The sequence below is a fragment of the Cibotium barometz genome, chromosome 36 (assembly GCF_041138505.1).
Source record: "Cibotium barometz isolate CiBa-2024 chromosome 36, ASM4113850v1, whole genome shotgun sequence".
Classification (NCBI taxonomy): Eukaryota; Viridiplantae; Streptophyta; class Polypodiopsida; order Cyatheales; family Cibotiaceae; genus Cibotium; species Cibotium barometz.
This window is the reverse complement of record NC_141081.1, coordinates 39199089-39221910: the sequence shown is the minus strand read 5'-3', so window position 1 is coordinate 39221910 and position 22822 is coordinate 39199089. Positions and strand designations below refer to the sequence as shown.

General features: G+C 43.8%; 1 protein-coding gene across 9 annotated transcripts in view; it reads right to left on the bottom strand.

Moving 5' to 3' along the window:
• The window catches only part of LOC147617880 (intermediate cleaving peptidase 55, mitochondrial-like), a 101120-nt gene that overhangs the window by 40718 nt on the left and 37580 nt on the right, over window positions 1-22822 (bottom strand). For all 9 annotated transcript variants that reach the window (XR_015262270.1, XR_015262271.1, XR_015262272.1 and 6 more), the window contains 2 exons: window positions 4515-4581; window positions 3295-3402 (listed from right to left, as the gene is read on the bottom strand). Coding sequence is in view for 5 of the 9 variants with exons in the window: in XM_086776139.1 (XP_086632265.1) it covers window positions 3295-3402; window positions 4515-4581 (175 nt within the window). In the remaining 4 variants the exon portion in view is untranslated. The remainder of the gene's footprint in view (window positions 1-3294; window positions 3403-4514; window positions 4582-22822) is intronic.

The window sequence follows — 22822 nt, the reverse complement described above, 5'->3', positions numbered from 1 at the left end:
AAATCCCTCCAGCCCTGTACTTGCAACCAGACAAGAGAAGCTCTTGTTGATCCACCACTGTGTCCTTGTTGCCTTGCAGACTCTGACAAATGGATCCTCTTGATCTTTGAATGTGTCCAAACTATGCCCAAAAGGTGTCCCAACCATTGGGCTATGTCTTGGGCACTTCCGGGAGCCTGCAGGGCTACAAAATCTGATCTAAATCTGCCCATATATTTGCTAATGAGAATATACATGTCTATGAGCACCAGGATTAACGGATGCACATGACAAGTTGGTCATACTCAGAGAGGCCTGGGCCAAGGTTTCCAAAAGGCTTATAGACAGCCAGTTGTGCTGACTACCGAAGCCCATGAGTGTGGTGGTATCTTTTATCCTTGAATTTGCATGGATTAGATTGACCCTCAGGTTGACCTAAGGTTTGACCCTGGCGTCCAAGGGAAATTTTCGGCCAAGGAGTTGTCAACGGGTGATTCGGTCTGGTAGTATGGGATGCCAGGTAGGGGTCATCAATGACTAGCAGGCTTGCGGCAATCTGACTTCAAGCTCGGGTGTGGATTGAGGTATTGAACCTATGGTTGGGTGGTGAGTCACTAGCCACAATCTATCGTGGTCACACTATGAGTTCGACGTCAAGGATATGGAAACCTTGCTAGGGTTTCTCAAGTATGTCCTCTATCTTGATTCTATGTCAGATATTCCATGGGCATGGTGTGAGGTGAAAAAAAAGAAGAAAGAACACTGCCTCTATAGCCCTTCACCTCCCAAACTTGGAAACACAAACACGACGGAGGCACCACCAGCCACCGGCTGGAACACTTTCACTCTTCACCACCCAACCCACGCCAGAAAGACAGCACAAAACAGGGGCACCATAGACCAAGATAGACACCCAGCAATATATTCCCAGTCAACACTGTATACAAGCTTCTCCCGACACAGAAGCCTTACTCACACAACTTACAAAACACTCAGGCCTATCACTGCCGAGGATACACCACATCCCCAATCACCGCGAACCTCTCGCCTGCCTGCTGTGCCAACCACACCAGAAAGAACCCGGCCACTCTCACTCTTCAGAGGGCGCCCCACCAGCTAACCCTCAACTCTCTGTAGCCCATCACTTCTGCATGTGTCGCCAGCAACAGCTACCCAAACACCTCTCTCTCACTCTCTGTGCTAATCCTCTGCCAACCACTTCCTCTGCAATGCTACCGGCCCCACCAGCCAAGCAGCCACACTGTCTTTTGAACCCTGTCTTCAGCACCCATCTGCTTTCTTCCGGCTTCACCTAGCGGCCCACACCAGTCACCCTTTGCCTGTCCCCTTTGCTTCCATTCAACTGCATCTCTGTTGTGCCAACATCTCAAAGACACTCACCCATGCTTCCTTTGCTCTTCGCCAGCCCGTCGGCTTCTTCAGTCACCACCAGTAGCCGCCACTCAGTCACCAAGGACGTTCTCGTCCACGCTTCCCTCTTTCAGCTCACACCTTATGCTGGCAGCCACGCCAACCACCAGTTCGTCGACCCTTAGCTTCACCACAAACCCACTTCTCTTCTTACGTGTCTGTGGCTGCACTTCACAAGGGAGGCCCCAGCCTCTACGCGATGGCCACACACCCAAAGGCGTCTCTTTCTGCAGACTGACCCGGGCCCTCAGTCGTGTGCGACCGCACCCCAGCTGCGCTTCACTTCTGCAATACCTGCTGTTGCGCCCAAGAGCCCCCACGCCACTGTAACGCCAGCCCGTCACCTCTTGTCGTCAACCTAAACCTGCAACTCTGGCGGTCCTTACACTTCACAAGGCGTGTCCAGCCTCTGCTTCTCGTACCCAGGGCATGCACCCTTCGCCACAACGCCTTGCACCTACACGCTCAACGAGACCCCCACTAATATCACAAGGCGACTTCACCTTTATCTGCAGCTGCGCATCACTCGCCAGCTTTCCACTTCACGTATCTTCTGGACTCCTTCGCTGGCAGCAGCTCAAGCCTCCACGCATACCTTACCAGCTGGCCACGTTATTTATCATTTCATTATTTTTTCCAAGGCCTAAAGATGGCCACATAATGCTTTCACACCAATGTTCTTTGCTACCTTGGCCCCTTCACCTCTAAATTGCCCATGCTTCCATACCTTCAACACAATCCACTTATCCTTGGGGACGCGTACACATTCCAGCCAACCACATTCCCGACAGAGCTGTACAAGCCTGTTGCCAAACCGTTCCACCCTGTACGCCTGGCAACGCCCTCAAAAGCAAAATTCTTCACACCTGCTATGCACACGTATGTACACAAGCCCAAAACATCTTTCAGAAAAACGTCTGACACATGGTCTAGTGAGGACTTTACACCCCCGTCATTGACCAATTCACATTCATCTTCCTCCAGCAGAGCGTAGCTCCGACAGAAAAAATACACCAGATTTTGTCTCAATCTTAGCAACATTAGGGACAGTAAACTGTCTACATTTTTCAATTTGAACGAGACTAAGGATTAAATATCACCACCAGCTTAACCCTCTAAAAACCTAAGGATTACATATCAAAACAAAGATTCCATTAGGTATGACATGAACTACATGCTATGACACAGGACCATGCACTTCGCAATGAAACTCAGCCCCTACTTGTCCAGGGGCAAGGGTGGCATCATTTGGCCCTACCCCTTCCAGTCTGGTAATTTCCTTCAGCCCCCCCTCCCTCACCTTCGAGATTTTTTATTTTGGAAAAATAAGTTTGATAGAGGTACGGTCCACTTTAAAAAACACTTGAAAAATAGATATTTGTACACATTTAGAGACACAAAGTTGAGAGGAGGAGGCAAGGTAGAAAGCTCCCATTGCCCAAACAGCCATTTAAAACAGTCAAACAAAACAAGCATAAAAAAAAACGGGCATCAAAAAAGTTACCAAAAAAAAACAGCCATTTTTAAAAAAAACAGTTTTGCATTAGTTTCGCTTGCATAGTTTTGCACCGTACCATATTTTATGTACCTCATGAGTGGGACGAGTTTCGCAGACAACGATGGATCCAGTTCTTTAAAAATAACAAAACTAGATGCGATGACATGTTTTTACATTATCCACACCCCAAAAGCAGTCCCAGGTTAGTATTTGAAAAAATTAAAGACATTCCAAAAGCCTTTGTACCTCTTTTAGCATAGTAAGTTCTTGGTCCCAATGTTGCTTCACAAGGGTAGCATTACATAAGGTCCACATTCTTCAGAGGCAAGTGCAAAAAAGGCATCACAATGTCATTAGTATATAGCATGCCTGACTTAGATCCTCACCTGTGCATTGGAAATAATGCCTGAAGGGGACCAAGTACGAGTTATGTCACTGACATAGCCATAGTATTCACATCCTGCATCCAGAAGCAACATTTCTCCTTCTCCAACCTGTTATTTGACAAGAATGGGAAGTCAATGTCTGTTATACCCCTACCAACAAGTTAAAATAAATAGATAAGTAGAAAGGCTACATGTGTGTACTACTGACAAAGCAGAATGATACAAACAAGCCATGCCAATGTTCACACAACCCACGTGTGGACTACAAAATTTCTTTGGTGTACCCTAGGCAATACTCCACCTTATGGAACACTCCAGCAAGTGAAAGATATGCACTCGGAAGTGGAAGCAGATATGCGGTACATCTCTTATTTTACTGTAGCAGCCATATTAGATTAGGTAAACGTAAACCACCCACCTTTCTTGTAAGGAAAGGATGTGCGACCGCAGCTGCAAGCCCTTTTCCAAGGGAAAGGCCAACCAATGGCCTTTCCTGACTGTCACGGGCTCCAAGTGGGAAAGAAACCTGCCAAGTAAGCTTCTTGGGCTGTGATGTGATGTTCTGGTCATTAAAGGAATGACAACTCAACTGGTCGAAGCACTCCCAGATCACACATGGACAAAAGGCAACTTGGAATACCTAATACCGTTGTGATCCAGCTGGGAAATATTTTTGTGATAAATGATGCTTGAAATACCACCATGGGTATATGATGCCTCTTTAGAAATTATGGAGAAATGTGCGGCCATTATACATAAGTACACAACATTAAAATCCAAGCTAAATTAGTCTCTATTAGAAAAAAAGTAGCGAAGGACTTTTGAGGTAGAAGGCATTCTATCAAAGGCAACGCATGCCATGCATTGGCACTTTCTAAGAGAAAGGTTGTTGATAAGATTGCCCATTTAGTGCACACAAGGCAAGCAGCTGGGGAGGGAGCAAGAATGCAAGCAAGTTTCTCTACTTTTTTTGCATTTCTGAACTAAATCAGAAGTGGTCTAGTCTCTATGTGGTGGGTCTAGAGGACAATGGTATGGTTGGAAACAGGTGGCAAGCATTCAAGCACATTAAGGATTGAATAAGGCAGTGGGGCAGTAAAAGATACCAAATGCCATAGTTGAAGTGTGTAACATGTCCCTACTGATCACACACAGCTAAAGGCATACAGACAAAGGAGTATACTAGTTACTACTAGTGTATCTCTATCACGTCTTCCTACCGGTTGATCATTTCGAGAATAATGAATGACTGTTGCATTCGCTCCCCCTGCTACAACTGGAGGAAAACTGTTGCAGCACAAAACAAATAGTATAACATTAGGTTACATTTAAAAAAAAAAACCAAAGGATCACTGAAAAACCGAAGAAAATTGCGTAAAGATGGTTAAAAGGCTAAATATGCTAAGGAAAACTCATATGCTAAAGGTTATAATAGAAAAAATGCTTGGAAAATGAAAACGTCACTATAAAAAAAAAGGTTCACTAGTAATTAGGTAAGCACATGAGGTCAAAAGAACATGACCACACAAGCTTTGGGAGTGTCAGCATGCACGTGTGATCGTCTAAAGAACATACAAATTACGTAAAAATAGGGCACAGGAAAAATGTCTGGGTGGAGCAGGCAGGCTGCCACATTGCTAGATTAATGAGGTGCAGGATAGAGGATACCCTGCAGTTGAGACCCAGAATCATCATAACCTGTCACATGCAAAAGTTCTCATACTAATGTCAAGGCATACAGATAACTACTTTGGTGCCTTAACTAAAGAGAAGAAAGAAACAAAGAAACAAAGATATATTAACGTCTTCAAAAGACCCAAGGGGTCTATGAGACCGAAAAGGCTACACAAGGTATCCATAATGAATAACGGATCATGGAAAAGAAAAAACTGTAGAAAACTAGCTATATAAGCTAAAGTATCGTTGTGATGCTACATGATGACAATGTGTGGATACCATCCTCCTCTTAAACAGAACATAAGGCAGCCATAGCATCTCCCCTCTATGATGGAAGCTCGTCATGTCGTAAAAGGATACCTTGGATGTGGAGCTGCCGGGTGGAGGAGGCAGCTTCACAGATCAAGGGCATCTGTGTACCAGCAGGAGGCGTGTATACAATGGAATTCGCTTAACAACACATGAATTAACATACAAATAGCAACACAAAGAGACAAGACACAACACTAGGGGCCAGAATAATGCTCTTGGCCAACCCATATCCCCCCCCCAACAAAAACAACCCCACCCCAAGGATTTATAAATACCAAATAAAATCTAGGAGGAGCGATTCCTTCCAAGTACAAGATTCCAATTTCCCCTAGGGCTTTCCGAAGAGGTCGTCAATGCCGATGGTCTCGTGGCAGGATTCAAAAACACTTGGCTCAACACAAGGGTCTCTTGCCTACCTTGACTCACCCGAAGGACTATCATCAGGGATCCCGTCCAAACAACTGTTCACCAGGAACTATGTGTCACTGATAATAAACACTCATGTGTTCGAGTAGGTAGCAAAGGGAGCATCCTTGCACGATGAAGGGTGTGAGTTGCCTCAGTTCTAGTCCAGGTAGATCAAGGAGCTTTAATATAGTACAGCAGCCCTGCAATCATACGGCGGCATGACGCAGAGCGGCCATACAATATAGTGACGATGTTACACGGACAGTGTCCAAACAGCAATGGCGCAGATGGTTGTACACATGATGGCGATAGCAGCCGTACAATCCCCGCAAATCAGGCTGATGGCGTTGATGCAGTCCATATAGTGATGAGATAGAGAGAGAGAGAGAGAGAGAGAGAAGGCGCCTTGCTCTTGATGATTCCACAATAACCCATACCACTTATTTACATCTGGTTGCTTTTCTTTAATGTGCGTTTTGATAAAAACTTTTATAAGTTTTTAATATCCTGCTTTCCCTTCCACTCACTTCATGAATGATGTCCGGCTCTTTTTAATAAAGGTTGGTCCCTTAGTCCGCTCCTTTTTTAATAAAGTGTGGCCCCACTTAGATGATGGTACTGTTGATGCTGATCCTATTGGTGCTACTACTTCTCTAAATGCTGTCCTAACTACTGTCCTAATCAAGGATTATGATGTTCTTGCTCAGGATTATGTTATGGCACGGGTGTGCACGTGACACATCCCCTCTTGCTAAAGTTGATGATTAAGCTGAAAAGAAAATGCTGTGTATACAATTGCAACATCGACTTGCAATCAAATTATTAAATTTGATCAACCAAAATGTCTTCTTCAAGAAGAGGGGGTTAAGAGGCAGCAACGTCAAATTCATATCATTATGGCAAAGGCCTCATGAGCTTCTAGCCAAGCCACCTCTCTTTCTAAGCTTAAAACTCAGTTGAGATCAAAAGAGACATCACATAGGAGAAGTCATTCAGGCACTTGTGCATATCCAACATCTTTTCATACTCTACCAGTAGAAGAACCAGCCCTTCGTCCTCTCTCCTCTTCTCCTTCGGCTCCCTTTCAGTCTCGAAATGGCCCATTGGAAGCCACTAGGCTGCTTGATAAAGGAGTCAAAGTTGAACAAATTCTTTGGCTTTTCATTGCCTTTTTCGTGTTTGGGACCCTTCATTGCCATTTTCAAAGGTAGCTCTTTCACCGATGTTCAGAAACTGAAACTTGTTGTTCTTGGTCTAGAAGATGACGCCTCTTTTTGGTGGGACGTGCTTGAGAAGCAAAACCAATCAGTCATTACTTGAGATGGCTGTGAGGAGCAACTTCTCGAACTAGTACTTCTTGCCCAAAGAAACATCTCCCAATCAAAAAGTCCACTTGCACATATAGAAAGAAGTCTTGCTCAGCAAAAAGATAAATAATCTAAAGTGATCAAAGTGAATATGCTACGTGGTATGTGGAAGCAAGATAAATGGCATAGGAGGTTTGGGAAAAAGATAGTTTTAAATTTAATGCGGTCTACTAGGTGCTAGTGACTAGCAAGTTATAGGGCAAGAAAGTGGGCTGGCCAATATCTCATGTAAGATCGGGTGTATGAGTGGAATGCCTGAGAGTTTTGACCTTGAAACCAAAGTAGAACTTGACAACCTCAAAACTCTTTGGGATGAAAGGGGATATGATCAAGAGCAGCCACAACATGGCTAGTGCATGGCAGAATTTGCAAGTCGTCAACAACGCTGCAATCGTTTTTAAGCACTCAGAATGGAAGTTCTTGGTAACGAGTCTCATTTGGCATACCATTTTGAACCACGGGAACCAAGAGAACCATGCTCCACCAATTCCTCCACGTGTCCCCCACCATCTGTTGCTACCTCTTCCACCACACAACATGGCGCAACAATAGAATATCAACATGAAGTACCCAAAATTTAATGGGAAGAAAGGGGAAGATCCAAACACACGTTGTCGTGACGTGGTCGGTGTCGCTGGGAAAGCGCGGGACTTCTAGCTGTGAGAGTAGCATCTATTCCACACAAGGAAACTCACACACATAACTCTCCAAGGAGCATAAGCCATCTCCATTTTTGATATCATAAACATGTGCAAATTCACCTCAATACATCCCTGAATTCAGCCTGATGATGGCACATAAATTGTGTATCAAGTACTTGTCCCTTTCCAAGCATAGATTTACTGGCTCCTTTTTCCAAATCCCTCAAACCAATCACATGTAGGCATAACATAATCTTCAAATATTTCCCACATACATGTGACCATTTACATTCCATACATCAAGTGACACCAATTCCATCATTTCAAAGTGTCTCTTTATCTCCTGAAAACCTGCTTTTTAAATTCCAACAACTCACAAACAAAAGATGACATATGGCATATCTATAACATGCTCATGTGATTCTAAGAAACTCCATGACTTGCATTCCAAATCCATTTGAGTAGAAAACAAAATCAAATTTCCAGAATCCTTACTGTATTTTTGATGCTTTGATTTCACGACTCTTCAAATCCCAATTTTTCTCATTCTCCAAAACCTTAAAAGGTTTATAAAACATACGATTTTCCAAATCGTTGGTTATAGTAATCAAAATAAAAAAACCACTTAACTGTAAGTAGAGCAAAGTGAAATTTTCTTTGATTTTTTCCTATTCCCTCTATGGTCGCTTCGCTGCAGACTGCGCAAGGATGAGTACATGTATAATATGAAAATCATATCATTAGATAATACTCAAATTGCTCTTCAAGTCTAACTCCAACAAGCTGTAAACAGTAGATATTGTTTTGATTTAAAATCCTCTGGTAGATGACGACCCCTGGTTCTTCATTTCTGCACATACTGCAAAAATGCGCTTCTCTCCTGGTTTTTCTTTTTCTTTCCCCGCAAGGAATTCGGGCGCCTCACCTTTTGCAGCCCATAAATCGCCATTTTCCAGTTTGAAAATACTGCGCCACCTTTATTTCTGCATAATATTCGGAAATTCCCCCTTTTTTTAAAAAAAAAACTTGCGCATGCCACGCAAGCTGGCACCTTGCGTCACCTTCTTGAGCCTTGTCAGCTCCAGTTACATATAATCGAGTCCATTCCTTGGCTGTTTCAACAGCCTCGGTTTCATTGGTCTTCCAGTGCTTAGCTATGTTCTCCGAAAGTGGGTCATCTGGGTTAGGGGCGCTCAAAAGAGCCTGGATGCTCAAAAGAACAGTTCAAATCTGCAAAGCAGGACTCCATTTGTCTTTCAGAATGTCTAAGCAAATGCGGCCCAGCTTGTCAATGTTTGGATGATATATCTTTGTCAAGAACCTCACATAGCAACCAAGTAACTTATACTTCGAGGCCTTGTCAAGCAGTAATGCTACTGCTCGACTTTCCTACAGACAATATGTTGTCAAATGACAATGTCAATGCTTCTCTGCTTTTCTTCTTCAGAAGCTTCAGAACTGTAGCTCACTTTGTTATCTCTCTCTGAATTTTTGAGGCTAGGCGGTAGATTATTCTCAGATTTTGCGAGGAGCATTTCCTTCACTTCAAGATTTTTCCCAGTTAATGCTGCTGCAACCTTGGCCGCTTTAAACTAGCCATCTATCATCTGTAGCTATTCCGAATGAAAAGTACCCACCTTGGGTGCTAAAAAGATCTCAAACTGTAGCTTCTCTGCAAAAATTTCCTTCTAGGAAGTTGTTCATAGCATGTCTGACCACAACTCTTCAGTTCATCACATACCCATCAGGCACTCCCAGCTCCTGCTATCTGCCCTCTAAAATGGCTCCTTATCAGCCTGTGCACTTCACAAAAACTCACACATTTCTCCACTGTTTGCCTGGCCTTCAAGCATGCATCTGCACAGCAAAAGACTGCCCTTTTCCTCCACTAAAAACATCACACTATCCAAGTGTTAAAACACCTACTACACCCATTATGTACACAGGCTTTGAGACCTGACTCAGTTTCAGCTCGTTTTATTGAACCTCATTTACAATATGAACATATGTACATGGGCCTCATATAATGACTCGTCATAGCACTTAATCCCATGCATCTAGATTTGCATTTGATAGTCTCATATGCATGGTTTCACACCATAGACGTGCCATGGCACGACAACGTGGCACAGTTTGAAAACATATGGTCGGCAAATGGGATGAGGCCCACATTTCAGACGGAAAAAAAATCAACGTTTGGTAGAACTTTGGGTAAGAAGGCCACTGTTTGGCTATCACAATATGATCATCGCATTGCCACATATGTTGACCTCATAGAAGCCTTCTTGCTTAGGTTTAGAATGGATAAAACATCTTCTGAGCTGTTATTTTGTGTGCACGGAACTCATCAAATGGATCATGGTTATTGAGCGAGATGACAAGTGCAGGCTTTAGCTACCGCTTGCACATTTAAATCCCGAGTACATGAAATCGGAATAGATGATTTTTAATTTGAACATGCCTTCATGCTTGGTTCAATTTCTTTTATTTGAGTGCACATGTTTTTAATGCCTGCGTGCACGTGGTTTTATGGCAAGTGTGTGTCAGAGGGTTGGGGATGCTAGAGAAAGCCCAAGGATGGGAGTGCTGCATTAATCTAACGTCAATGGGAGACTTTAATGAACTTTGCATGCTTAGATGTGATCATATGCCTTAAAGCCATAAGTGTTCACATGTATTTATAAGTGGGGCCACACCTTTATTAAAAAGAACCGGACATCATTCATGAAGTGCATCAACATCGTCATCATCACCATGGAGACATGGGACCTCTACTGGCTAACTGTACAAGCTGTCGGCAGCCATCCAGGACCCTAGCAGCGAGCAGGGTAGCACCCGGTGTGAAGGCCAACCAAGGTGGGCAAGCAATACAGTATGCGTAGCATTTTATGCATTAAAAACAAAATAAGGCATGTCCAAACCTAGCCAGCACCTACTGTTGGCTGACCAGCACTCCAAGCATATATAAATAGTAAATACCTAAAATCATAATTCAATCATCTAAAGCAGTCATTCATCAGTCCATCACTCTCATAAGTCAGTAGAGCATATGTATGGCCCAGAGGTCAACCCCTTTGGAGCTGACCAAGGGCCCAAGCCATGTACAAGCATTAAAGTTACCTTTTTGTACCATATGAAATACAGAAAACCCTGCCACCAATCTCTCTCTTCTTTCTTAATCATGTTTATTTTAGCATCTTGTTCTTAATCAAGCTTAGGGCTGTGGATCAGTACAGCAAAGACTTCCGCGCATGCAACACTTATGCAAGTCCACGATAGTTGTAGGACTGCATGTATGCTGGCTGAATGTTGAAGAGGGGCTTCAATGTTTGCTTGGAGAGGATGAAGACTAAATTCTGCTTTATTGACTGAATAATGATTATTTATTGATGTTGAATACTAGGCGAATGCTTTTATAGGCACTCGGCTGTTGGTCGGCCAATATAAGCCATGTGAGCTTGTTTATATGGACAATAAAATGCTAACATTAGCATTAAATGCTAGCGCTTCCCTTTCTGTAACATAAAATGATATTGTCAATATTTTATGCTCGCCGCCTACCAGGTGCTTGGGTACTCTGTTGGCTCTCAAAGCCTATATGACTGCCGACTGGATACCCATGCTCTCCAGGATGATTATGTTGTCCTAAATCCCGTACCATGCAGCGAGCGAATATTCTGTTCACGATGAGGTTTAGGCCATGGTACAAGCATGCACGTGACATCCCTCCTAAACTTGATGATAGGGTAGACACTCTGTCATCCTTCCTTCTTGGACTACTATGCGGATGCGTTCTTAATGATGATTAATGCAAATCAATGTGGTTGTTCTTCTCATACATCCTGCAATGCTAGACCTACATATGGCTTCAACCAAGAAACATGAAAGACAGTGTGCATAGTCCAACTTTCCGGCATCTTTCACTTCAAAGAAACATCACTCAACTCCTAAACGACTAGAAAAGGACCAAAACTACGGAATGAAAGCTTGGGACAACGCTTGCCCACTTGCTTTAACCGTTGCTTCATGATCCGGAGATATACCCAATCCCCTTCCTTAAAATTGACATCTCTCCTGTCGAGTATAAGCTTCCTGAGCTTTGGAAAGGCGCTCCTTAACTGACTCAATGATTTTCGAAAATGTTTCGGTAGTCTTATTGACCTCTAGGGATGGTGATATTTGTCTCATCAAAAGAGATGAGAACCGGACCAAATGTTACCTCATCAATACTAGATGAGTGAGTATCGTTCAAGATTGCATGTACCAACGGAAGATACTACTCCCATTTGGACTGCTAGTCATGGCAGTATGATTTGAGAACATCACAGGCCAATTGATTATATAACTCTGTTTGGCCATCTGTCTATGGATGGAATGCACTGGACAGCTACAACTTAGTCCCAAAGTTGCCAAACAATGCTCTCCAAAAATAGAACGTGAACTTCGGATCTCTGTCTGATGTGATTGTCCGTGGCAAACCAATGGGATACCAAAACCGAATGAACAAGCGAGCTATGTGCTTGGTTGTGGCTGCTCCTTGCGTGGAATAAGCATTCAGAACTCACTGAAAATGTCCACAATAGTCATGCACTGTGTGTTTTGAGATCCATGCGGGAAGAGGGCCTACTAAGTCAATACTGATGTCATGAAAAGGTCCCTCTGGAATAAACAAAGGCTGAAGTAACCCTACCTAATTCATATGTGGAACTTTCACTTTTTGATATATCTGGCATGTTTGGACGTGTTGGTAGACATCCCGCCACATTTTGGGCCAATAAAATGGCTGCTCTTACTTCTCCAATGTACTGTTGATACCTCTATGACCTCTGACAAGAGAATCATGGCATCATGGAGAAGTACTTGGCGCTTTTCTTTGAGTACACATAAGCGAATCTTGTAAAACAACCAGCCAAGAGCATATAAAAGGGTGGCCAAGGTTAGTTATTGGGATATAGAGAGTCTCGCGAGTTTGTGAGAGCTCTATGGTCTTGGAGCCTGGATCTAGTACAGACGTGCACTTGCTTTATGCAGCCGAGGCCGGCAGCAATCTCGAGGCCCACGAGGGTAGGTTCGTGGCGGTATGGGACGTCGCGAGGAGGAGATTGGTTGGTACGTCAACCTAGTTAGCTCAGCTCGTGGCTCGGTGGGGACAGTCAAGACTGTGGGCTCGCCCACGGCTGTCATGGTTGGGAGGTGAGTCAGGCCTGCACCCCCTTGTTGTTTGTTTGTTTGTTTGCAGGAATCGAGTATCGTACTAGGAACGATCACAGGGAGATCCGTGGGGATTTGACAGTGGTATCAGAGCATACCTCGTGAACAAGCAAGTCGGTAGGTAGGGAAGATGAGGTCGAAGAAAGGTATGTGTTAAAAAAGCTTGCTGTTTTTTCTGTGCATACTGCTGTTTTCAGATTCAGTATGTGTTTTTCTTCATCAAAGAAACCCATGTTGACGGGAGATGGTAGTCTTAGAAGGGTTGTTTGCTTAGCAAAGAAGAGGTAAAGATTCGTTTGTGCAGTCGCATGAACATAGAGAGAGAAAACAAAAAAAGTATCTTCGTTGCTTTTGGCCCGAACGAGAGAGAGAGCGAGAGAAAACGAGCCAGGCGCACGCTGCAGTGCTGATCGTGAAGTGCTGCTGGTCGTAAAGAGCCGTACGTTGGACAAGGCGTTGGACATTCGTGTCTCGCCAGGCGGCCAACAGGCTGGCGGGCGCCTAGGCTTACGTAGCCAGGCCTACGCAGCCTAGCGCAGGCGCCCAGGCCAAGCTCAGCCAGGCAGGCGCCCAAGCCCACGTGGCCTTGTGGCCACGCCTACAAGGGCTGGGGCAGGCGCAGGCTGTACTGGCAGACACACAGCTGACGACAACAGCCGACGGCAAGCGAGCAGGCGCCGGCAGTATTGATGTCAGCAACGCACCACGCCGGCGGCTCTAATCCAGGAGGAAAGAGAAAAAAAAACAAGCAAAGAACACGCCCTTTTTTGGGCTTTCGTTTTCTTTTAGCTTAAATTTTTTTTAAAAAGTTTAAAAACCCCCTCCTCCAAGGTTTAAAGGTGTTTTATTTTTTTTAAGAAAACAGAATATATATATATATATTTAACACAAAAGCAAAAAGCCAAAGATAGCTTTTGGGGCCTTTTAGTTTTTGTGGAAACCTTTATAAACCCCTTAAGTGGGCTTCTTGCCACACATCTCTCAAGTTTTCAAGCTCTCAAGCTCTCAAGTTCACTTGCACTTTTATTGTGCAAAGATCGAATTTTCTCTCCCCTTACCCTCTTCACGATGTCGACCCAAGAATCGGAGTTGGAGCCCCTTGTGGAATGTGAAGGCTTGCCGGCTACGGAAGGTACCGATGCCGATCTTTTTGACGATTTTGTGTCAAAATTAGATTCCCAAGAGTTCAAAGTAGCTCTCGAAGCTTCTTCAAAGGAACGTCATGCACAAATCGCAGCCCAAATGCAAGCTTTGCAGAACTTCATCGCTCTCTTGACCACTACCCTCTCTAATTTCTCGGGTATGGATACCTTGGCCTCTGCTTTAGGCCCCAACATTACTCCGGAACCGTTCGGGGGGGAGCAAAAGCAGCGCACCAAGAAGATCGTGAACACTTGGCTACATAAGTGGCAAGTTCACTTTCAGTTTCATCCATATGATGATGGGAAGAAGATCCTGTTTTAGCAGCAGGTTTCTTGTCCGGCAAAGCTTTGCTTTGGTGGAAGGAACTCAACCCTAAGCCAATGACTTGGGCACAATTCGAAGACGTCTTCAAGAAAGAATTCCTCAAGAAAGAGGATGATTATGATCTTGTTGCCCTGTTTTCAGCTTTGACCATGACTTCGCAGCACCTCACTTATGAGGTCTACCTCCAGAAGTTTAGAGACTTGCAGATGAAAGCTACAAAGATGGATCCCACTACTCTTTTGGGGTTCTTCGTAGCTGGTTTACCAGACTCATACCGTTTACAGGTTAAAAATAACAAATGTAAAACATTGGACGAGGCCATTCATTCAGCTCGTATCTATGATGATACAATGGTCTCTTCCAAGTCGAAACCCATTACCGAGCAGGGAAACAAGCATAAACGAAAGTTCTCCGCACCTATGGCTAACACGACAGAAGGAAAGTCTTCGGACCAACCTTCGAAGAATTCAAGTTTGACACCAACGAAGAAGAAACGACTCCTTAGGGCTTTAAAGCTCAAGAAGGAAGGCCGTTGTTTTATCTGCGAAGAAAAAGGACACATGCGTAACGAGTGCCTGAAGCAAAAGGGTACCAAGACAAATGCAGGACCCAAGCCAAAGGCAGCTAACCAGTTGTCTTTGACAGGTACGTCCATTACTGTACTTTCTCGCCCTAGTACTTGTTCTGATTGTCTGTTCAATTCTAAAGTTTTTGGCATGCATGATCTTCTCCGAGTTTATGGAGAAGTGAATGGCCATAAAATTCACATTCTTTTAGACCCTGGCAGTTCGCATAGCTTTGTTAACTACAAACTTGTGCAGAAATTGAGTCTTGATACGACACTTAGCGACCATACCTATGAGGTACGTCTACCTGCTAGAAGGCAAGTTTGGGATCGCAAGGTGGAGATGCTTCCAATCCAGATTCAGGACTACAAAGATACTCTGGAATGCATCTAGAAAATGTAGACGTGTTATTAGGAATTGAGTGGTTTGAGACTCTTGAAGTCCAGATAGATTGGTCTATTCATATTTTTTCTTTTCAGCATAGAGACACCAAGTATAGAATTTTAGGTGATTGTATACATCCCTCTCAGGGACCTCTTGTAAATACACTTGATTTTGGAAATATAATGGATTCTTCTTTGTATACCGCTTTCCATTGTGTATTGATTCCACTTTCTTCCTTTCTCATCCCTTCTTTGGATGTAAATGAATTAAGTGTGTTTGAAAGCAAAGAATTACAGAAGATACTTGATTCATTTCAAGACGTATTTCCTAAGGAATTGCCATCAGGTTTACCACCTGAACGGGCAGTAGATCATCGTATTGATTTGATCCTTGGTGCTCATCCTGTCAGTATTCCACCTTACAGGATGAGCCAAGCTGACGAAGATGAGTTGGCTAAACAACTCGAAGATTATTTAAGAATGGGCCAAATCCGTCCAAGTAAATCACCTTGGGGTGCACCTGTGTTGCTTAGGAGAAAGAAGGACAACACCTGGAGAATGTGTATAGATTACAAGAGATTGAACAAGCTGACCATTAAGAACCGTTATCCTCTCCCTAGATCAGATGACCTGATTGACCCGTTAGCAGGAACAAAATATTCCACGAAAATAGATTTACGTACTGGCTATCACCAGATACGTATTCATGAAAGCCGTGTCGAAAGAACCGCCTTTCAAACTAGGTATGGCCATTACGAGTTTCTCGTATTACCTTTTGGGTTAACCAATGCTCCAGCCACTTTCCAGCAAATGATCAACAATCTTTTTCGTGAACATTTGGAAAAATTTGTGGTGGTGTTCCTGGATGATATTTTGATATATAGTCGTACTCTTGAGGATCATGTCAGACACCTCACAATTGTCTTATCTATTTTAAGACAGAATCGACTATATGCTAAGTTAAGTAAATGTAAGTTCTTTATGACCGAAATCATTTACTTGGGACACAAGATCACTAGAGATGGATTGAGCATTGACTATGACCGAGTTTAGAAGGTTCTGGATTGGCCTATACTGCGAACAGTGAAACAACTTCGTTCTTTTCTCGGTTTTGTAGTTTTTCTTCGGAAATCTGTGGGGGAGTACTCTCAGCTCACGCTGAAGGCAATGAAGTGTTAGGGTTAGGGTTTACAGAAGCTTCAAGCAGGCGTGGAAAACCAACAGAGAGAGAGAACACGACTTCAATATATGCTTGATGAAAAAGTGAAGTACAATAGCCACATAATAGTGACCCTAAAGATAAGTGTTCACATGTCCGGCCATAAAATGTGCCGGGTGGACCAAAACACCTATAAACTGAATATAAGTGAAACTAGGCTAAACTGGGGGAAAAAACCTCCACTAACTGAAGTAAAAAGTGCCCCAGTAATCTACTGATATCACTAGCACTCCTCCGGGTGCATACACAGCATAAAACCCAACAAACCCCCCTGGAGTGATATGTGATCACTGTACATCATCCACCAAAAGGAAACAAATTCAAAGCACTACGGAATGCTTCAAATTTCGGACGTGGTAATGCCTTGGTGAAGATGTCTGCCACATTCTGATCTGTAGGACAGTAGATCAGACTGATATCTCCTGCCTGGAGTCTCTCCCGAACAAAATGATAGTGAATCTTAATGTGTTTCGTGCGAGCATGAAACACAGGATTCCTAGCCACAGCAATGGCACTCTGACTATCAGTATAGATAGGTGTAGGCTCCTCCAGTGAGACGACGCAGCCAAACACACTCAACAGTAGTAGTGTAGGCTGCTCTGTACTCTGCCTCACAAGACGAAGTGGCCACTGTGGTCCGTTTCTTGCTTAGCCAAGAAATGCATGAAGAGCCAAGAAAGAAACAATTTCCACTAGTGGAATGTCTGGTATCAAAATCACCAGCCCAATCTGAATCACTGTAAGCGTATAACTGCATGTCACCCCCCTCAGGATAAAGCAATCCAAGAGACAAGGTACCCTGCAAATAACGGAATACACGCTTCACAGCTTGCCAATGTGATAACCGCCGGCTGTGCATAAATCTGCTCAACTGAGAGACTGCATACTGAATATCTGGCCTTGTATTACACAAATAAATGAGGCACCCAACAGCCTGAGCATATGTAGTGGCATCAAAGGAAATACTGTCATCTTGTAGTGAGTTTCATCCCAGGCTCCATAGAAGTACTAATAGGCTTGCAATCCTGAAATTTAAACTTCTCCAGAAGTTTAGTAACATAACGTGATTGCAACAACCCAATGCCTCTGTTATCCTGCACAAACTGTATGCCCAAATAGTAATGTACAAGCCCCAAGTCAGACATGTCAAATGTCTGTTGCAGTATCTCCTTAAAAGCTGCAATTTTGTCATCATTTGATCCCATGAGCAAGAGATCATCCACATAAAGAGTGATGACCAGCAGATCTCTCTCTTCTTTCTTTACATACAAAGTGGCTTCTGATGGACTGTTCACAAATCCCTGAGTGAGTAGGAAAGCATCTATTTTTGCATACCAAGCTCTTGGAGCTTGTTTCAAACCATACAAGGCCTTTTTCAGCCTGCAGACTTTCCCCTCATGACCATGTTCTGCAAATCCCATGGGCTGAAATACATAAACTTCCTCCTCGAGGTCCCCATGTAGGAATGCAGTCTTTATGTCCAACTGGTGAACAACCCAACCACGATGTGCAGCCAATGCAATGACACACCTAAGTGTCGACATACGGGATGTAGGAGCAAATGTCTCCTCATAATCAATGCCCTTCTTCTGTGCATAGCCCTTTGCAACTAGACGGGCTTTGTACCTGTCAATGGATCCATCTGCATGTCTTTTCAACTTATAGACCCATTTAGTACCAATTGCTTTCTTGCCTTTGGGCAGATCAACCAAATCTCATGTTTGATTCCTTTTAATAGAATCAAGCTCATCCTGCATGGCTTTCTTCCAATGCACATTATCTCGTGCATCCACAAATGAATCAGGCTCATCATCATCCTGTAAACTGGCTGCCATAACCAAATTCAAATCCATGATGTGTGCATGCTCATTGGTCCTTGTCTCCCTACGAGTACGACCAGCAAGAGGACCCTCTAAATGGCTGTCCTGTAATGTCCTCAAATACCATCTAGGTATGTGTCTGACCTGTGGTGCCTGCTGCCCCATATTTGGTTCAGCTTCTGGCTCATTTTGCTGCTGAATTTCTGCACCACCTACATCATTTTCTAGCTGTCCTGTACCCTCATGAGTTGGATCACCAACTGTGGAATGAAATTCCATAGGTAGTAGACCTTCAAACACATCATTTTCAGCCTGATTTGCCTCATAACCAGCCATGGATATTTCTGATTTTTCATCAAAAATCACATCCCGACTAGTGAATATCTTCCTAGATAGTGGGTCATATAACCTGTAGCCCTTGCTCTCACGGCTATACCCAACAAAAATGCATTTTGTGGCTTTATCATCCAACTTCCTCCTCAACTCTTTGGGTATGTGTGCATATGCAAGACACCCAAAGATACGAAAATGCGATACAGAAGGCTTGCGGCCATGCCAAGCCTCAAAAGGAGTAATAGAAACCAATGCCTTTGTGGGACATCGATTCAAAATATGACAAGCACACATGACTGCTTCCACCCAAAAGATATGTGGTAGCCTTTTTGCCTTTAGCATACATCCGGCCATCTCCATGAGTGACCGATTCTTCCTTTCTGCAACCCCATTCTGCTGTGGAGTGTAAGGAGTAGTATACTGATGTTTTATACCTCTACTCCCAAGAAAGGAATTCAGCATATGTGACATATATTCCTCCCCTCGGTCAGAACGGAGAGTCTTGACCTTGCATCCTGACTCTGTCTTAGCAAGTGCTACAAAGGCCAAAAATGCATCATATACCTGTGATTTCTGTGTCAAAGGATAGACCCAGCATATACGAGAGAAGTCATCAATAAATGTTGCAAAATAGAAGCAACCACCTAATGACTTCGTTTGCATGGGACCACAAAGATCACTGTGTATAAGCTGCAACTTTGCAGTTGCTCTTAGAGCCTGATCACGTGGGAAGGAAAACCTATGCATTTTTCCCAAAATACATCCTTCACAAATGTGATCTGGAGGCTTCTCCATGAGAGGTAGATCTGTAAACATGTTATGTCGCTGCATAAGCATAAGACTACCAAAATTTACATGCCCCATGCGAGCATGCCATAACTCCGCATCAACCATAGCTGGAGTAAGAGTGAATGCATGATAAGCAGACTGATCCACTGGCTGAAATGCATCCAACTGATAAAGTCCATGACATAATGTACCAGTAAGCATCAAGGTCAAGGCATTAGCTTTGTCTCTGACCATGCATTTATCATCATCAAAGTGGACTTGCATACCACAATGTGCTAAAGAAGAAATGGACAACAAATTCTTCTTTATCCCTGGTACATATAAGGCATCTGTAAGGCGGAGAATGGAGCCATCAATGGCTGTGAGCTGAATCTCCCCAATGCCACGAACTGGATATGAAGCATTGTTGGCACACTGAACAGTTTCGCCAACAGGGGCAGGGCCAACATGACTAAACAAATCCCTGCGAGATGTGATATGCTTTGAGGCACCACTATCAAAATACCAAGTACATGCATGCTCTGTCAAACTAAGTGCCTGTGAAGACCAAGAGGCATCATAGCTGCATGTATAAAAACAGTAATCCCTGTCCTAAACAAAAGAAGCAGTCTCTGGAGGAGCTTTAGAAGCATCATTAACAGACATCCTAGCTTCCTTTGCCTTCTCTTTGGCAATCCTCTTCCTACATTCCGTGATGTAGTGACCTGGCTTCTTACTGTAATGACATTTGCCCTTCTTCTTGGGCTGTCCATCACCTTTCTTGGTATCCTGTGAAGAACCACCATCACCTGAATTTTGATTTGAACTCTTTGGCTGAGTTTTTCCTTTCCCCTTTTGACCTGTAGTAAATGCTTGTTCAGCATTTGTGTTCATATTCATATTCTTCCTCATTTGCTCCTCTTGTAGTAAGAGAGCAACAAGTTCCTGATACTCGAGGGGTTCAACAGTATTCCTCATGCTGAGGTTCAAAGAGGTATGAAAAGCCAAGTAAGATCTTGGCAAAGAGTGCAAGATGGTGGACACAAGCTGTGTCTCAGGAATAATCTCATCCACATTGATGAGTTGCTCTCTCAAATCCTGCAGCTTGTTTAAGTGGCTAGACATATCATCTCCTTCATTCATTTTCTGATTTTCCAGCTCTCTTTTCAAAAATGAGATCCTAGCCTCATTACGAGCAGCATACATCTGCTCCAAAGTCACCCATGCATTCTGTGAAGAGCCAGCTGAACGAATATGAGGTATAATGGACCTCTGTACTGACAATGCAATGAGTGACAAAGCTTGTGCATCCCTGGCATCCCATGTCTTTTGAGCATTTGTTCTTTGAACAGGCAATGGCTGTCCTGGAGCCTGTACCTATTGTCCTCGTCCACGAGCACCCCCTTGGGGAGGAGTCTCTGGAGCCAATGGACCTGGACGTGGTTCATCACCACTAACAAAATCCCAAAGACCTTTTGCCACAAGCACATTTTTCAGCATAAAACTCCACAAGGAGTAGTTCGTGCCATCCAATTTATCTTCCTTAGACAAATACGTGAATACATCACTTTGCTGTTGATTTGCCATTATGCTTACGCACAATGTTGTACCTGTTTATCAAAAAACCCAATAGCAAAAACCCTGAAAATAACTGTACTCCACTGAATACAGTTCACCCAAATATGCCTGCACTCTCAATCCTCTGAATGTGCAGCTCAATGCACCAATGACTGAGTAGAGCAGCAAATGGCGTACACAATGCCAAAATGCCCCAAAAATGCCCAAATTTGCTGCACCCAAACTATGCAAAAAAACCTGTATAGTTCTTTGCTAGAAAGTCTGCCTGTTGTGCCTGTATATTTTCATAGAGAAAATAATATTGCCCAAAAACAGAATTTTTAATGCTTACCATAGATTGACTGAGTAGCTTGTGGTACTTCTGCAGGTACAATCCACCAAAGAGCAAGTACAGTTGACTGTACTGTGTAGGTACAGTCGACTTGTACTACACAGGACTGATGGAGGCTGCAGGCAGATTCTGTGGAGGTACTGAAGGTACTGTGCAGGTACTGTGGTCGACTCTGACAGGTACGGAAGCTGCACGGTGTCGAGCTGCACAGAGTTGAGCAAGGCGACCAGGTATTGTAAACAGGCTGACAGGTACAGTAGGGTGCTGCAACGTTGAGGCGACCAAGTACTGTATACGAGCTGCAGCAGTCGACTGAGTACAGTCGACAGCAACCAGCGTTGACAAGAGCAAGACGTCCAGCGTTGAGGCGACCAGGTACAGATGCTGACAGCTGCGAACAGTTACGGCAGGCTGTAGGCGAACAAGTGCAGTCGGTAGCTGTACGATTTGCAGGCGGCGCACAGGTGTACGGGCAGCAACAAAAACGTACGGAGTTGTACGGGCAGCAGCAATAGTAACCTAGCAGTGTACGGGCAGGGCAAGGCAAGCCTTCAAGGCTCTGATACCAAATGAAGGCAATGAAGTGTTAGGGTTAGGGTTTACAGAAGCTTCAAGCAGGCGTGGAAAACCAACAGAGAGAGAGAACACGACTTCAATATATGCTTGATGAAAAAGTGAAGTACAATAGCCACATAATAGTGACCCTAAAGATAAGTGTTCACATGTCCGGCCATAAAATGTGCCGGGTGGACCAAAACACCTATAAACTGAATATAAGTGAAACTAGGCTAAACTGGGGGAAAAAGCCTCCACTAACTGAAGTAAAAAGTGCCCCAGTAATCTACTGATGATCACTAGCACTCCTCTGGGTGCATACACAGCATAAAACCCAACACACGCTACCGATGACCGACTTATTGAAAGGTCGTGGACGTAAGTCAAATCAGCCTATCACTTGGAATAACGATTTGGATATGGCCTTCAGACTTTTGAAAGATAAAGTCAAGGAAGCAGCTATCTTAGCATTACCCGATCCTAGTCGGCCTTATGTTCTTGAAACTGATGCCAGTGACTATGCTATTGGAGCTGCTCTATTTCAAGATGGTAGACCGGTTGCTTTTGAAAGTAAAAAGCTAGACGACACTCAATCTCGTTGGCCAACCCTTGAGAAGGAGCTTTATGCTATGATTCATGCTCTCAAGGTTTGGAGACATTATTTATATGGCTCCAAGTTTGTGGTATTCACTGATCATCAGTCAATCAAGTATGTGTGTGATGCGGATAATTTGAGAGGAAGGAAAGCTCGTTGGGCTAAGTTAATGCAAGATTTTGATTTTGAGATCCGTATCGGAAAGGGTCCATGAATAATATTGCAGATGCGCTTAGTCGGATTAGAGAGGTGAATACTTTGTCGTTCACCGAGATTTCTACTGACTTATTTCAGTCA